Source organism: Pelodiscus sinensis, chromosome 2 (assembly GCF_049634645.1).
Source record: "Pelodiscus sinensis isolate JC-2024 chromosome 2, ASM4963464v1, whole genome shotgun sequence".
Taxonomy (NCBI): domain Eukaryota; kingdom Metazoa; phylum Chordata; order Testudines; family Trionychidae; genus Pelodiscus; species Pelodiscus sinensis.
Window position 1 is genome coordinate 89,841,062 of NC_134712.1, and position 16,223 is coordinate 89,857,284.

The 16,223-nt window shown below is 39.3% G+C and overlaps 1 protein-coding gene across 2 annotated transcripts in view; it reads left to right on the top strand.

The window, feature by feature from the left end:
- The window catches only part of CDH7 (cadherin 7), a 116,694-nt gene extending 113,694 nt beyond the window's left edge, over positions 1 to 3,000 (top strand). For both annotated transcript variants that reach the window (XM_006119917.3, XM_075921028.1), the window contains exon 12: positions 378 to 3,000. In XM_006119917.3, the coding sequence (XP_006119979.2) occupies positions 378 to 871 (494 nt within the window). In that variant the 3' untranslated portion in view covers positions 872 to 3,000. The remainder of the gene's footprint in view (positions 1 to 377) is intronic.
- The last annotated feature ends 13,223 nt before the right edge of the window (positions 3,001 to 16,223 follow it).

Sequence of the window (16,223 nt, forward strand, 5' to 3'; positions counted from 1 at the left end):
TGCTTGGGCAATTAGGAGTTCAGTATAAGGCTTTTTTTTTCATTTTGTGGCAGTAAGATTATACTATTCAGCCTGAAACTGGCTCTTAAATTTATGTTTAGCAGATAGTGTGGGATAGAGCTTTAAAGATGAAGACATTAAGTCAAAATGACAATTGAAATAGATTCTGTAATATCTGAAAGGTCTTTGTATAAAAGCCATTTTAGAACCAACTAGTGATTCAGAATCTAACTGCATGATGTGGACACTGTGTTCCCTGGACAAGGAAAGAATCTGTTGGCTATAAACAGAGGAATTGTTCAACTACTGGAAAGATCTGAATGCGGGATAAATTCAAACGCCAGCTTTACTAAAACATGGGTCTTTTGTGTTTCCAGTGCTGGTCTTGCTGATTGTCACCATGAGACGGCGGAAAAAAGAGCCTCTCATTTTTGATGAGGAGAGAGATATCAGGGAAAACATAGTCAGATATGATGATGAAGGCGGTGGAGAAGAAGACACGGAGGCTTTCGACATGGCTGCCTTGAGAAACCTCAACATCATCCGAGACACCAAGACCAGAAGAGATGTGACTCCCGAGATTCAGTTCTTGAGCAGACCAACTTTTAAAAGTATCCCAGATAATGTCATTTTTAGGGAATTTATCTGGGAGCGACTAAAAGAGGCCGACGTGGATCCCTGTGCTCCACCATATGATTCCTTGCAGACATATGCATTTGAGGGAAATGGTTCAGTGGCTGAGTCACTCAGCTCTTTAGATTCCATCAGTTCAAACTCTGATCAGAATTATGATTATCTCAGTGACTGGGGGCCTCGTTTTAAACGACTTGCGGATATGTATGGAACTGGACCCGACAGCTTGTACTCATAGCCTTGGAACCTTTCCATGTAAATGCACTGAAGAAAAAAAAAACTCAACATCTGGACTAAGGCAAGTTGTAAATATTTCTCCATTTTTAACCTTTTAGGTTTTTTTGCCTTTGGTGAAGCATATTTTCATTAGACTTGTCCTAGGGACTGCACTGACCACACAGATCCTGAGCATTTGATGGCATTTTTGATAAAATGAGATGCTCAGTCATATCCAAATGGATAGCAACCCCCATATACCTGCAGAGGCAACTAATTTCTAAGTATGTAGTGCACTGTGACTTCAATGAGCCAATGATACCCTGTAGATGCCTTCACAATACTGCCATATCTAGATTGTAAAATCTCTAATAAGGGTTAAGTTGAAGTAACAAACAAAACTCAATATTCTATTCAAAACAGTTTTTACAATATATTACACTTTTCTGATACAAAATCTTTCGGCAAATTTAATTTATAGTGTTGTATGCAGCTTGCTGGCTAAAAAAAGGCAAAAAGCCACCCCCACCAAACCCAGCAGAACATTTTTTTGGTGGTTGTGATGGTTAAAAAAGCTATTTAATCAGAAGTGTCTGCAAATTCCTACTTTATCAAAACAAACAAAAATAACTGCACATCATGCTAAGAAAACCTTTAGTATTTCTCATCAGCATTCTGAAATAATTTACAAACACATAAAATAAGAAATGTGGAAAGGGATTCTTAAAGTTGAAAATAATCTTGTGATGCCTGTGTAGGTATGCAAAAAGTTGCTGTCTATTTATTATTTTGTATTATCTCTTCTGATTTGTACAGGAGAATTTATCTTTTTTTGTTTTAATTTGGCATATAGTGTTTGTTATATTTATTTTGGAGCTCGAGTCTCCACTAAATTCAGGTCCATTTTACTGCCTCATGGTATTAGACTCGTCAGAACATGCTGATTTCTCTCCAGTCTCAGATACATGAAGGAAATGGAGCATGGAAATGGAGAAATTACAGTAAAGCAATCGAGCCCGCCATTCATCTCTCAGAAAGGAGCATGGCTACAAGGACACACCATCATTCTTCTGAGCTATTACCATGTCTGAGACATTTGAATAAAATATTTGTACATTTCATTTTAGAAAGAAGACTCAGAGGTAGTGGGGAGTGTCTTTAGTGTGAGATTTTGTTTTCAAGGTCACATGTCCTATGCGCTTGGAAAACTTTAAAGCCTGTGCTTTTTTTCTCCCCTTTTCTTTTGCTGTTAAAGGATCACAATGAAAGACTGTTTCAAATTTCTTTCATATGTTAAGCAATGTAATGCTATAAACTCCAGAAGCCATCTTTAGATCCTGGCTCACATAAGTATTTTCCCTAGAGGAATTAACTTCACCACACATAATTTCTACACTGATTCAGGAGTGCCAAAATAGAAGGACAATTGCAGTAGGTTAAAATACTGTACAATTTTGAAGTAGGGGTTCTTAGAATAAGACTTTTTTATAATTCTGACAATATTTATACTTCATCTTTCATGATTTATTATTAGGTAGTTAAGTATATACTCAAGTAATAATATTTTTAATATTCTTTCCAATGTTTTTTTTTTTTCTGTTTGAAGAATATGTAGATGAGTTCCTAAATAAGGCCCTAATCTTGCAAACATTATCCATATATTAAACTCCAGTGACTTGACTTCCTAGGAATTCAGAGGCATGCATAATTGTTGAAGGGGCTGGGCTTAAGTATGTTTATAGTAATCACTCCACAGAGGATGATGTTCACTCGGAAAATGCTTCTTTCTGAAAAGAGAAACTTTAAAGTGAAATCCTAATGTATGGATTGCACATAGGGGTGAGAAAAAATATCCTTAAGGCTTTGTAATTCTTGCAACCCAGCATTATCAATTAACTGTTTGAAAGTGACCTTCAGCCTCAATGAAAATATAATATTGGTTTTCTGCAACAATTATTTAATTTAGATAACATTTTTTTGTAGACAATCATTGTTTCATGATTGAGTAGATTTGCTTCTAGTTGTATTAAATCTATATATAGATATATATATAGATAGATAGATGACCGATTTTGTAATGGAACTGAAAGGTATTATCCATGACTTTTAGTCACATATGTAAGATTTTCAATAAAAGAAAGTGAAAAAGTATTAAGTGTATGCAGTTCAATAAAAGTAAAGTGTTATGTAGTTGTTAAATTAGCAAGGTGGTGAGAAAACAATTTTATAAAAATCTCCTTCTTGGTAGAATGATAAAATAATACATGCATTTGGATTATGAAGTCAAAAGTGCTGATGATGACACATGTTACTCAAAAGAGATCTCATTGTGATTTAACTAAACAGCATAACTACCTTGGGTTTTTTTCTGTTGTATATTTATAGAAACAAAGTACAACCCCTTTATCACAAAAATGTGTCAGGTTTGCCTCGCATTTGCATGAGAAGAAATCCGTTTCACTTAATTTAACACAGTGAACATTCTTGCATGTGGTCATTTTTGAATATACAATTTGAAGATGATCTTGAATCGCTGTTGTTACCCTAAACATATTTGCCTTCTGGGCATAAAAAGTATTATATTAAAAGATCCCTAATATTGATGAGAGATGTTACTAAAATATATTTAATACATTTTTCTTAAAAAGGACTCTTTAGAGCAAATCGTAACTATGAATTTGCATAGATTTTTCATTGGATAAAATTCTTTGTTTTAGGAGGTTTTGATGTTATGGGACCTGGCATTATTCAAGTTTAAGTGGCTGATTAAATATCAGATCATAAGAATGACTAAATTAGGTCAGACCAATGGTCCATTTAACTCACTATCCTGTCTCCTGACTATGATCAGCGCTAGGTGCTTTAGTGGGAAGGAACAGAGCAATCAATTTTGAAGTGACCCATCCCCTGTCATTTAGTTCCAGCTTCTGGCACTTGGAAGTTTAGATCATCCAGATCATGGGGTTGCATCCCTCACCATCTTGGCTAATAGTCATTGATGAAGCTAAACTCCAAAATGGTGAAAGTAAATTGTGCTACTTCTTTTCTGTGTATCCGACAGGGAAAAATGGAGCATTCAGAAAGAGCTCTTTTGATCAGACTCCTTCATAATTTTCTACATAGTTTTCATGAAATTTTTGAAAATTTCCAGCTAGCTTTTGTAGCTAATGAGAATTGAAGGAAGTCCTCCTTTGGCAAAATATCAGACAACCTGGCACCCATAATTATAATTTAACTACCTCCTGTTCCAACTTAATCACAACTGAGTTATATAGTAGGGCTTTCTAGCTGAAATCCCCTGAAGTCTTAACATGAAAAAGTCTGGGTAAAACTGTCACACTCAGATGAGATTATGGTCTGGCCTCTTCACTCTGTAGTGAATGTGTATATCAGCTGTAATCAGTGAAGTTATTCTGGTTTAAAACTGATGTATGGATTGAGTAACCTGATCCTATCGTTCTTATTACCAAAGATATAAGATAATTATTTGCACATAACTAATATTCAAAATAGATTTTAGTCTTTCTTTAAGTAAATGATCCTGTTAGATGGACTGATGTTATCACTCCAGTATGCTTACTAGGTGTCATCTCAGCAGCTGTGATGAAAACAAATGATCAAGGATCAAAAATGCTATTGCTTCTGTTGTGTTTGCTCTTTTTCTCTGTTTAAGTCTTTTTTCCTTTAAGAATTTCTCTCGTGAATCAATGTTTCCCTTCTAAATTACTTTTCTGTATTGATTGTCTGTGTATGCACACTTGTCAATATCAAAACATTTTCCATCTTTTTTTCTTGTATAGATTCTGGATGAAACCATGTTGTGCAATATAAAACACCAATTACCTATTTTTTCCTATAAGTACATACCACTGGATGACACAAAGTCAAGTGATATTTTCTCACATAGGCATCATGAAATGCAAATACACTTCATACTACACAATTGTGTGCACTTGTAAAAATGTTGCATGGCTGAATGGTAACATACAATGCTATTAGCTGTGGTTTCCAGCAAATCTATTATTAAATTCATCATTGGAGATGATCAATAGTTGATTTTTATATAGAACACTTTCCCTTGAAGGGCTATGCCCATTTTAAAAATCTGTGCATAGTTATATTCATCTGAGGAATGCTAAACAGCTTCACATTCACATAAGCACAGACAGCTGAAACAAGGATCACACATAAATGATGCCAACCTGTAAATATAGCACTTTTCCATCTATCAAGTTCAAAATGCTTTACAAAGGAGTGAAATGTCATCATCTCTATTTTACTGATGAGGAAAGTCAATGGCAAAGCCAGGAAAAGAAAGCATGTCTGTTGAGTCCCAGTTTAGAGCAAAGATTCTGGAGTCTACTCAGTCAATATGTTTCCCAAAGAAGCAGTTAAAAGACTCTTCTTTACACCCTTAGGCCATCCCTATACATAATGGTGTGATAGCAGTGAAGAGGGATAATTTACATTTGTTGGTGATTGTTTCTTAGGCTCACCTCAGAATTCTAGGGTTGGCTTTGAGAGCAAAAGCAGACATGCTTTTAATATTTGTGACACAGATGAATTCAGGAAGAGTTGGAAATACTTCCAGAACTCTTCCGAAACACCTGTGTTTCACTCTGATTCATTACAAGGGCAGCAAGAAATATTTCAGCACTCTTCTCAATAATGGTTGTAAGGATAGCTAATAATTGCCATTGTGTTCTCTGAGGAACAAGAATCAGAACACAAAACAGGAATATGTGTCACCCTCTAATGGCTGAATTCACTGTCTGAAATAAACATACATAACAAGACACCATGGCTAGGCAAAAAGGTCATTGTTTATATCATATTTTGGCTTGTTAGAAAATCATTTTCTTCAAAATGAGTGGGGCACCTGAAAATACTTTATCGGTGTTACATTCCATTGGTGAATCCTTAGATCATATTGTTACTGTCCGAAAACAAATCTGCCTCAAGAAATCAATTTATTTAATTATTATGAAGATTCTGCCACAAAGAAAGGAATATGTGAAAATCACTAGTAATAATGATACAGATTGGCCTTGTGCCACTTCTTGACAGAAATCTACATTGCCTCTTTGCAAACTTACTTCCTGAACTGAAGAGAACATTGAAGAAATCTAGTATACTAAGTATAAAGACATTGTTCTCTATAAATGCTCACATCGGAGGGACATTTTCTGCCAAGTAAAATATCGTGAAAATCTTTCTTAATATATGTACACAGACTATTCTAAAGAAGTGGCATCCAATGGGGTCATGTATCACTATGCATCATCTCTTTATTTGCCTTCAATCCTAGCAGGGAAATTATATATCCTGTAATCAAATGCACATTTAATCATTCCATGTACTTTTTTATGTAAAATTACTCAGAATTTTAAGCAGGGAGAAGTTTGGTTGGGATTTGGTTTAAATCCTACCACTCTTCCAAAAAATGCAATACTAATTGCCAAACATATCCTTGTTGTCCCTAGTTGCAAGACTCTGCAGTTTGCAAGTTGCTCGGCCCCCCAGTCTTCCCAACTTCAAGGGATGAGGGAAAGAGAAGAACCAATTGAAATGTTCACTTCTCCTTTACTGTTTTCTAGAGAGAGAAAATCATGAGTTCAGCATAGTCTTCCTCAGAAGCATTAGTTCACTAAATCTTTCAATATCTCTAGGAGAGAGGTAAGTTTTAACCCTGTTTTACAGATAGGGAAGAGAGACACAGAGTAGCTAAAGAAGCACACTGATTATGTGACAGATCCAAATTTTGAATTCTCAATTCTAGTCCTGATCCTTATGCCCAAGGATGGTTCTTCCTTTTCTGGAAACAAGAGGAAAGACACTTCCTTTTTGATCTCACTGGATACAGAGAAAGACCTGTGCACAAAGGCGCATTGGATTACAAGGTGTTACGGTGATCATTGTACTCTAATTCATATGGTACTCTAAGCTAATACTTCAATTTCAGAACAATGTCGTTTGCTACTAGTTTTATTAATTACTTTTCATTGTTCAGTAAAACTAAACCTTAGGATTTTTTGAGCTTCATTACCTGTAACATGGTTTCTTCACTATCATTTATATCATTCAGTTTATCTGTATGCGGAAAGAGGACAAAAGATGTAAAAATAAACTGAACCAGCACAGTGCAAAATGCCCTATGTGCACTGACATTCATTGCTTTCCTTTAATTACTGCTATGCCTCAATACTCCACAATGCACCGAGAACTTGTCCTCTTATTGAGACTAACTACTCATCAGTTAAGCATAAGTGTAATATCAAACAAGACATTGAATACACATTAAATCATTTGAGACTGACTAGATTGGACAGTCTGAGTTTGTAAGTCTTTTTACTTTCATGGGGTATGTCTACACTAGAAAGTTAGTTCGAACTAACGGACGTTAGTTCGAACTAACTTTCCTATGCGCTACACTAGCGCTCCGCTAGTTCGAATTTGAATCGAACTAGCGGAGCGCTTAGTTCGAACTAGGTAAACCTCATTTTACGAGGACTAACGCCTAGTTCGAACTAGCTAGTTCGAACTAAGGGCTGTGTAGCCCTTTAGTTCGAACTAGTGGGAGGCTAGCCCTCCCCAGGTTTCCCTGGTGGCCACTCTGGCCAACACCAGGGAAACTCTATGCCCCCCTCCCGGCCCCGGACCCCTTAAAGGGGCACGGGCTGGCTACGGTGCCCGTGCCAGGTGGAAGCCTGCCAGCACCCAGCTAGCAGACCCTGCACCTGGCACGGCACAGAGCCACCCACCCGATGCCCCCCAGCCCACCCCCTCTTGCCGGGACCAGGCTGGCGGCTCCCAGGAGCTTGCCCTGGACCGCAAGAGGCGGGCACCTTCCTGGGCTAGTGCGGACATCGTGGACCTCGTCCACGATCTCCGCACTAGGCACAGGAAAGTGGCCGTCTAGGGCAGGAGAGCTGCCAGCCTGGCCACCCAGGACCAGGTGTGCATGAAAATCAAGGGGGTCCACTGAGACCCCCGACCCTGAGCCCTGAGCTTACAATGGCCGTCCTGGGTCAGACCAAAGGTCCATCTAGCCCAGTAGCCTGTCTGCCGACAGCGGCCAACCCTAGGGACCCTGGAGGGGATGGACCGAAGACAGTGACCAAGCCATTTGTCTCGTGCCATCCCTCTCCAGCCTTCCACAAACTTTGGGCAGGGACACCACTCCTACCCTCTGGCTAATAGGACTCCATGGACCCAACCTCCATCACTTGATCTCACTTCCCTTTAAACTCTGTTCTAGTTCTAGCCTTCACAACCTCCTGCAGCAAGGAGTTCCACAGGTTAACTATTTGCCTTGTCAAGAACAACTTTCTCTTACTAGTTTGAAGCCTGCTACCCATTCCTTTCCTTTGGTGTCCTCTAGTCCTTCTTTATGGGAACTCAGGAAGAACTTTTCTGAATGCACCCTCTCCACCCAACCCCTGCTTTTAGAGACCTCTATCCTGTCCCCCCTCCGTCTCCTCTTTTCTAAGCTGAACAGTCCCAGTCTCTGTAGCCTCTCTTCATCTGGGACCTGTTCCCAACCCCTGATCATGTTAGTTGCCCTCCCCTCTCCCAGCCTTTCTCTTCCCCTCTCCCACCTCCTTTTCCCAGTCTCCCCCAGTTTTTTTCAATAAAGACAGAGTCAATGTTGGAAGAAACGTTATCTTTATTTTGTACATCAATAAGAAGGGGGGCTAGGGAAGGGCAAGTGGAAGGAGGTGAGGGAGGAATGGGGTACGAGCCCCCGATGGGGAGGACTGGGCTGGCTCTGCGGGCTTCTGGGGGTGGAAGCTCTCCTGCAGCCCCCCAATTACTCCCTCTCCCCAGATGGCAGCCTGCGGCAAGTGCAGCCGGGCTGATGGCCGAGTGGTGTGATGTGCCCAGTGTGGGCACTCAGGGCACTCCAAGCCAGAACTTCTTTGCAAGCGGGGCACCCCTTAGAACTGTGTGTCCGGGGTGGGGGTCGGGACCCTTTAAGCACAGCCCTCGGCTAGCCTGAGACAGTATCTCCATGCTCTAAGTCCTCCTTTTATGCCCTGCCGGCACTGCTTCCGGCCATCATTAAGCCCTGTTCAGAGTCCACTCAATGTGGACTTACTAGTTCGAACTAGCAAAACGCTAGTTCGAACTAGTTTTTAGTTCTAGATGCGTTAGTTCGAACTAGCTTAGTTCGAATTAACTAATTCGAACTAAGTTAGTTCGAACTAGCGCTGTAGTGTAGACGTACCCTTAGTGATTAAAAAACGCCATTACTACCCAAAATATTATCACACTGGTGAGGTGGTGGTAGGAATAAAGCAGTGTCTATTAAGACACAATAGATGAAGGGTAAAATCACCCTTAGTGAAGGACACTAAAGAGAGAGTGATAAAATGGCCATTGAAAGTGGCAGGAGAAAGGATACCTGGTCAAGTTTGATGCTCTCTCCTTTCTATCATCTCTATTCTCTTTCGTCTGTTAGGAGTCACCTTTCCTTGTCCTGCCATCAACCAAGCATCATCCACATATTTTATAGTAGTGCGCCTATCTTACTAGGATGTTTTTAATGGCATAATCTAGTTGCTTTCAACAGAGTGCATTTAACCTTGCTATTACAGACAATACGCTTGCTCTCACAGGTCATTTCTGAAGAGTGATATCTCTGTGCACACTAAATATGAATAGTGTTGCAAGAGGATTATATTTTTGCATGATGTACAATACTGTCTGGGAAAATAGCAGTTCAGTGTTTTCTAAAATCAAGAAAATGTGCCTTGTAAGATGGTGTAGGGAATAATTCTTGGACACACTGGGTGTAGGTGAAAACAAGCGGAGGTTTTATTGGTTCACACAGCTGGTGGAGTGTCCATCAGGGGGTTAGCCTGGTGAGCACTAACTTAACCAAAACATACATTAGATTATATAGGTAGCAGATGGACGGAGGAGAAGTGATTTGATAGGTCTAGCAGCGGAAGTGAGATATGCACATAAGCCAATGGTCTATGACAGTTACACAGTATCTCTGCCCCATTGCTAATTAAACATATTATCACTAATACAGGTAGTTATTCTTAACAAGCTAAATGAGCCAACATAAACAGGATGGAAGTCCCAAAAATTGACATATTGATGTTAATTTGTGTTACTGAAATTGTGATGTCTACTGTGAGATGACTTCTTCCTTGTGTTGGCACAGTCCTTGGGATCCAAGCAGAATAATCGGAAATCACAAGAGACAGTGAAGTATCAGAGGGGTAGCCGTGTTAGTCTGAATCTGCAAAAGCGACAAGGAGTCCTGTGGCACCTTATAGACTAACTGAAGTGTAGGAGCATAAGCTTTCGTGGGCAAAGACCCACTTCGTCAGATGCATCTGACGAAGTGGGTCTTTGCCCACGAAAGCTTATGCTCCTACACTTCAGTTAGTCTATAAGGTGCCACAGGACTCCTTGTCGCTTTTGAAGAGACAGTGAGAAAACCGCGCAGCCTGGCTGGTACCAGCCAGGCCTTATCAAAGTGAAGCCCCTTTAGAATGTAGTTGCCAGGGGAACCAGGATCACGGTATCTGGTGTCTGTGCGCTTCCTAGGCCTAGCCTAATACTTTCAGATTTGAGTTGCCATTTCTCAGCAAGATACCATGGACTGCCTCAGTTTACCCTACAGATGGCTTGTAAGAGATCTTCATTTAGGGCCAGATTCTGATGACCTTACTCACACTAAGTAATCCACAGGCAGTTCCAGTGACTTCAGTGGGATTAAAATGCGGTATGGTACTATTCAAGCCACCCTTTTCTGTGTGCAGGCAGTGTCATTTATCATTTTAGTTCTAAGAAGTTAGATGAAATGAAATAAATAAAAGGGGGCGAGGAGAGGAGGACAGAGACTTGAAACAGAAAAGTTTTGTGTTGGTGCTTTCATTGTTCTAAAAATATTCCTCTGACAAAAGGCAGTAGGGTTGCAGAATAAAATTACCCCAAGGAAAATGAAATTGTCCTCCAATGGAGTAAATAGGAATGATACCAGATAGTGACATGCTTAATGGGAAGTATGAATTTCCCATAAGCAATGAGTTCTTGTCATTGGGTTTTCACCCACACTGATCCTTACCTATGAATGAAGTTCACAGAAGAAATGTATTTTGTGGATGCTGCTCATCTTTTTAGTAGGGGATAGCTCCGTGTCTGTTGATTTTTTTATTTGTTCCCTCCAATTCCTAGCAGTGTTTGACTGTGACATACAGCAAACATGCACAGCGATGAAAAGATGTCCTTTCTGTCATGGTGTAAGGTACTTTCAAGGACATTGCAAGGATTCAAGCAATATATGAGGTTAAAACATTTCTTCTCATGTGAACTAAATAAGCTAGTGGAAAGATGTATGTTTCTGTGTTCATTTTGTACTATTCTTGTTGACTTTCAAGACAAAATATGATTTTGTTATCTATAATTTTTCTTCTTTGGTTACTTATTCATTCTGGCTATGACTACCGTTTTTTTTTTTCTGGAAGAAGATATGCAAATCTCACTTACATTTTCATGTTTTCTTCCAATTCTTTTTGTGGAAGAGGTTTTGCCGCTATTTGGTCCCATGTAGATGAGGCCAAATGTCGGAAAAAACCCCTCTTTTGCAAGACCCCTTATTCCTCATAAATCGAGGTTTACAGTGTCCTGTGAAAAACGGATTTTTTCGACATTTGGCCCTGTCTACACATTTGGCCTCATTGTCCTTCACAGTGCCTATGTGTATAGGGTGACTATAGAATGAACAGGCAACACAGCTGAAGTTTGGAACTAAGAAAGCAATTTTTTCCTCTTCACTGTTGGTGTGACCGTCACAAACTGGTTGCAAAGAAATGGAATGCTCATATTTCCAGTAAGGACAATTATCTTAAAAGAATACAAAAAATTAATAATGACAAATAATTAAGCATGAAAAATAGATGAAAAACCATAATCCAATTCTTATGAAATGGCAGAAATCAGAACCCAAACCCAACGATTAGGACCAAATATCAACACCAGTAACTGGAAGCTAATGCTTACCTGAAACATTCTGGTTCAGATGCTGTATCGCTTGTGACTTTTATTTAAATTGCACCAGACCTGGTGATGAATCAAAAATCAAAGTATTGCGATGTCACAGGGAAGGACCTGAGGTAGGTAGCAGCCTTGAGATTTCCATTTTCCTTGATCCTGGAAAATAAGGAAGTAAGGAGATGATTTCAGGGGCAGCTGTGCACAGCTATATCCAAGGGCAAACTCTGGCCCTATGAGTATTGCTGCAATTGGATGATTAGCTGAAGAGTGTTGTAAGGAACCCCTGGAGGCTGGAAGATGAGTTCTGTTGTTATACTGAATGATACTAGTGTGGAAAAAGTCACCAGCCTCTCAATGAAAAGGAACTGATTCACTGCACTGTGATGGTGGATTAGAAGAACATAGATAAAAAAATTGTAGTCATGGACATTTTAGAAAACAGCAATAAAATAATCCTTCAAAATAATAAATGTTGCAAGTGAGAAATGCTTAATAGAGTGTGTGTGTAAAAAGGTCAGTAGGCTCACCAAGATTTACAGCGTGACACTTAGCGGGTCATGTCCTCCACTGGTTTATAGCGTCAGGCACTGGGTTCAGTCAAGCTAGACAGGTTCACAGGAGCCGAGGTAAAGGTAACAAATGCTGTAGTTGTAGCATTTCTACAGGCATTCTATAGGTTCCAGCATATCTGCAGGTATTCCATATTGAGGCAACGTGTGGCCTTGTCTAAAGCTTGTCAATGATTCCTGTAAGGTAATGCAATCTATCTACACAGCTAAAACTCTCATGTCTTAGTTATTGCAATACTCTTTTCTCTGGACTTGACAAATTTAATCTTGCACTGCTCATACTCCTTCAGAACACTGCTGAAAAGGTCATTTTCTTAGCTTATTGCTTTGACTATGTCACCTTTCATTTTGCAACCCTCTCCTGGCTCCCCCTTCTCTAGTGTATTGCCATAAATTGCATGTCTTTACTTTGCAGACCCTGCACAACCTGTCTCTAGCTATTTGTGACACCTGTTTGTTGTGTATTATACTTGGATTATATTCTCATTAGAAGCAAAGAACATCTTTTTATTTTGTGTTTATACAGTGCTCCGTACAATGGAGTCCCACTCCATGTCTGGGGCTCCTAAGCATTGCAGTTATACAAATAAATAAAGAGTAATTAATAACATGGTCAAGCAGGTAGGCCCCTGGGCTTGCATTTAGGAAACCTGAGCTCAATTCTAAGTACTGCTACTGAACTGCTATGGGATGTTTGACACGTCTCCCATCTGTGAATTTGACTTTTAAATCTTGGATATTAAGTTCTCTTTAAAGGTTAGTGTTCTAATTATAAATATAAGACATCAAATAGCGTGGCTTTGTACTCCCAAATAAACAATGTCAAGTTTTTAATTGAAGCCTCTGTATATAACCAGGGGAAAAAAATCAGCCCTAATACAAGTCTGGAGTAAGCAGGACTAAATTCAGCGGCTGTATCCTTTAAATTCTGGTTATAAGGCTGCAATGTGGGAAAGTGGCAAAGGTGCATGGAGTTTATACTTTGTTCCTGAAAGAGAAAAAAAACATTTTGTGTAAATAAGAACCTAATGTCCAGCTGGTGATCTAAACTGGTGAGCAGACATCTTCCTATATGATCAGGGGAGGGATTTAGTGTATCCTTCTTTCCTTTTTTTTTTTTTTTTTTTTTTTGGCAATATCTGACATTTGTTCTAAGCCTTTCCAAAAGCAAAATGTTTGTTCTTACTAAGTATAATTAATCACAGAGAAGAATAAATTAAAGTTTCGGGGAAGGGGCAATTGCATCAGAGAAAAATAATTTCATTCTTACAGCAGTTTCATCATATAAATCAGCAATTCCGCAAATTGTGAAAGCGGAGCCTTTCCAGAAAAAGGAACTCTATTGTACCCCCTGTAGACAAGTCACATTAGCAGACAGTAAAGGGGAAACTTACATTGCCATTGTTGCATGCCCACACACTGGATACCCCTCAACCCTAGGGGGAATATGGTTTATAGTTTGGGAAACACCAGTTTAAATGTTATAATTCTAAGGAAAACAGTTTTATCAGCTAAGGCATCCTGGGTAAGTTCAAATAACAATCAGTTATGAACCCATTTCTTTTTTGTCATTTCTGTTTTCAGATTTGATAATGTATGTAACTGGCCATTTTTTGCAACTGTTGCAAATTGTGAATTTTCTGGGCAAATATAAAATTTGGAGGACATTTTCAAGGTAACAAATGACTTTTCATCGGGATTCATGCTGGTGATGCTCAGGCACTCAAGAATTGGTTGAAAGAGAACTCAGAAGTACTGGACATAGTGTGAATGTGAAAATTCCGTTCAAAACCAAATGAAAATCCATAAAGACATGCTTTCTGTAATGAACTGTGCTATATAGGAGGTCATATCCAAATGAAAATTCAAGGGAAATTGAGGTTAGGATACAGGTGGTTAATGGCCCTGTTCCTTTACAAAGTCCTGTAGGATTTTTAATAATCACTAGTGGAGAATGCCATGTTTTTATATCCCAGCCAGCAGATCATACCTTCAGTAGCACAATGCCATTCTTTACTTCTGTACTGGGGAAATAGTACATTCTGAATCAGAAGGCAGAGAGCCATCAACCGCTGAATAGCAAACACATGTATCACCTAGACTCCCTAGAGTTCCTCCAACCAAATATTGACTAAGTCTGATTTTTGCTTTAGTCTATTAAATATGGCAAGATTCTCAGTCTGAGGAGATCTGACTGTAGAAGAAAGGGAGGCCATCTGCAATTTTCACCTTTTCATGTTATGTTATTATAGTGCAACAGATCATACCAGCCTTTTATCCTGATATGTCCAAAGCATTGCATGAGTTTTCAGCTGCACAATTCCCACTGAAGCCACATAACCTAAAATTCATTTGAAGACTCTCCCTTGATCTAACATGGGGGTCTTTGGTACCGTATATAGAGAAACTTTTATGATTTCTAATTATTTTTCAGTTGCCCTGCTTCTTTTCTCCAGCTGCTACACAAGGAGACATATGGTAGGTCAAATAACACATCTTCTCTCTTTCTTATTTGCAGCTTTTTAATAAATCTATTCCCTTTGACATTCAATATGAGCCCAATTTTAGCATCAAACTATCTTTCTGGTTTAGAAGAATAATAAACTGGCTAGGTTTAGACGTGTACACTGTATGATTATTTCTCATCGACCATCCCATGTATCGTTGTGGATTATTTTTGTTTTGCTGTTTCTTTTTCATTTGCTGTGGTTTCTATAAATGAGGCTACATCTACATTGGTAAGATTTTGCGCAAAAGCAGCTGCTTTTGTGCAAAATCTTGCCACCTGTCTACACTGGCCGCGAGTACTTGCGCAAGAACACTGATGTTCTAATGTATAAAATCAGTGCTTCTTGTGCAAATATTCTTACGCTCCCGCTCAGGGACAAGCCCTCTTGCGCAACTGTTCTTGTGCAAGAGGCCAGTGTAGGCAGGCAACATCAATTTCTTGAGCAAGAAAGCCCGATGTTTAAAATCGCCATCGGAGCTTTCTTGTGCAAGAGAGTGTCTACACTGGCACGGATGCTCTTGCGCAAAAGCACATCTTTTGCTCAAAGGCACATGCCAGTGTAGACGCTCTCTTACTCAAATATTCTAACGCAAAAACTCTTGCGTTAAAGAGTATTTGTGCAAATTGTTGCCAATACAGACGTAGCCTTAGTGTTTTTATTTCTGCTGACTTTTACATTCCAAGACACACACTGAATTTAGCACATACTTTTATACATATTATCTTTAGAGTCAGAGGGTGTGTCTAGACTACATGCTTTTGTCGACAAATGTGGCCTTTTGTCGACAAACTATACCTGCGTCTATGCTACCGCTGAGTTCTGTCGACAGTAAGTCGACAGAACATGGCAGTTTTGTTGATGGCAGTAAACCTCATTCTATGAGGAATAACACTTTTTGTCGACAGAGTTCTGTCGACAAAAGGCACTATTGCATCCACACTGTGCTTTTTCAAAAGAGAGCGTATAGACTCTCTGTCGAAAAAGTGGCTTGCTTTGTCAACAGAACTGGCTGTAGTCTAGACACTCTTTTTCGACAGAGGCTTTGTCGACAGTATCTGTCAACAAAGCCTCTGTCGACAAAAGCCTGTAGTCTAGACGTACCCAGAGGGACAAACTTCTTACACTTGGCAGGCAGAACTATGAGCCATGTACAGGATGACATGATGTTAGAATGTGAGGATACAACCCTAAATAGCCCAGAAACAGGATGTCTTGTTTACAACTGCCTGTATTCATCAGAGAGCTGTTAACTGGATAGTATTAAATTTAGTGCACTTTATAA